Raw genomic sequence first — 1,490 nt, 5'->3', positions numbered from 1 at the left:
ATATATATATATATATATATATATATATATATATATATATATATATATATATATATATACATATATATATATATATATATATATATATATATATCAGGACTGGCGATATGCACACACACAGACAAACAGACGAACACACACACACACACACACATCCTCTCTCCCAAGTTAACATCAACATACTCACCTCCAAAGGTACCGTGCTCAGTAAGATCGATCTATGGCAACAATGGCACATGCATTTGGTCATTACTGTCTACTAATTAACTACGACCACTCACCCTGGCCTTTCGGAGGCTTTTGGCTCCGTATGTTTCGTCCGCGGTATCTTCAGCTGTTGATAGATGTAGTCGAAGGCATATACAACATTAGCCACAAGTTAACGCGTTCGATCCACCAAAAACGGTTATGTAAACGATACAACTAAGCATTTTCAGCTGTATATACATACAAGAAACAGCCACAAAGTCATGCGTTTGGTCTGCCTGAAATTGCGTAAACATTTCCACTCTTTTCTACATAAACCCAACCAATTGATCGAAGTAGAACCCAACAAAGACATACTGTCGTCGAACTCATCGCTGCCTGAGCTCATAGGCGATACATTCTTGGTTTCAATTTGCCTGGTAGATATAGCGGACAAAGAAGGAGATGAATGAGATTGCTAAGTAGATATGCCTGGTAAATATAGAGGACAAAGAAGGAGATGAATGAGATTGCTAAGTAAATACGCCACAAGCACATGGTCTGAGTGATGCTGTGTGGCGTGCGTCCCCCTGTCTGGCCAGAGTGATTTAGTATGATGTAAAGGGGATTCTTCATGAGTGTTTTGGTAGTGTAACATCCGGACTGTCAACAAATGACGAAGCTATAGCTGCCGATGTGACGACGACGTACCAAGGGTGCATGTGATTGTATTCAAGTGGCTAATACTGTATTCCCGAACTAAGCAGATTCACTGCAATAAATATATATATATATATATATATATATATACATACACACATATACACGAAACACATACACTCACAAACCGACACACGTTCGGCAATGTATACAACCAGCCACACAACTAACTCACCTCCGTGCTTGTCGTGAAGCGTTGCGGCCCATGCCCATGCACTTCTCCAGGTGTGGGGCAAAGCGAGAGGAATTCACACTCTGGTTGCAGTTCTTGCATCTCACCCAATCTGCGGCATTTTTCTCCTGCTTTTGGCCGTAGATATCGAGTCCGGCGTACATGCCTCGGATGTCTGGTGTGTCACGGAAGCAGGGAGCGTGAGGATAGAGTAGGTATAAGTATGTATACGATACCTGTATTTGTATCACAGTGTGTGTGCTTGTGGGTTTGGTTTACACACAAAGGGGGGTTTAGGGTTTTAGGAGTATTACTGGATAGGTTTATGCTTGTGGGTGTGGATTCAAAGGCGTGCACCTTTCCAATCCAATACGTAGGAGACAACCTTTATATATATATATATATATATATA

General features: G+C 41.1%; 1 protein-coding gene across 1 annotated transcript; it reads right to left on the bottom strand.

Moving 5' to 3' along the window:
* Nucleotides 1-1,081: 1,081 nt before the first annotated feature.
* Nucleotides 1,082-1,242, bottom strand: SARC_15998 (hypothetical protein; the record flags this gene model as incomplete). The annotated part of the gene is made up of 1 exon (XM_014289890.1): nt 1,082-1,242. A coding segment is annotated over one exon (161 nt), but the record flags the coding sequence as incomplete, so codon positions are not given.
* Nucleotides 1,243-1,490: the final 248 nt, after the last annotated feature.

Source organism: Sphaeroforma arctica, assembly GCF_001186125.1.
Source record: "Sphaeroforma arctica JP610 unplaced genomic scaffold supercont1.7164, whole genome shotgun sequence".
Lineage (NCBI taxonomy): Eukaryota > Ichthyosporea > Ichthyophonida > Sphaeroforma > Sphaeroforma arctica.
The sequence above is the reverse complement of the archived record's forward strand: the minus strand, read 5'-3'. Positions and strand labels throughout refer to the sequence as shown.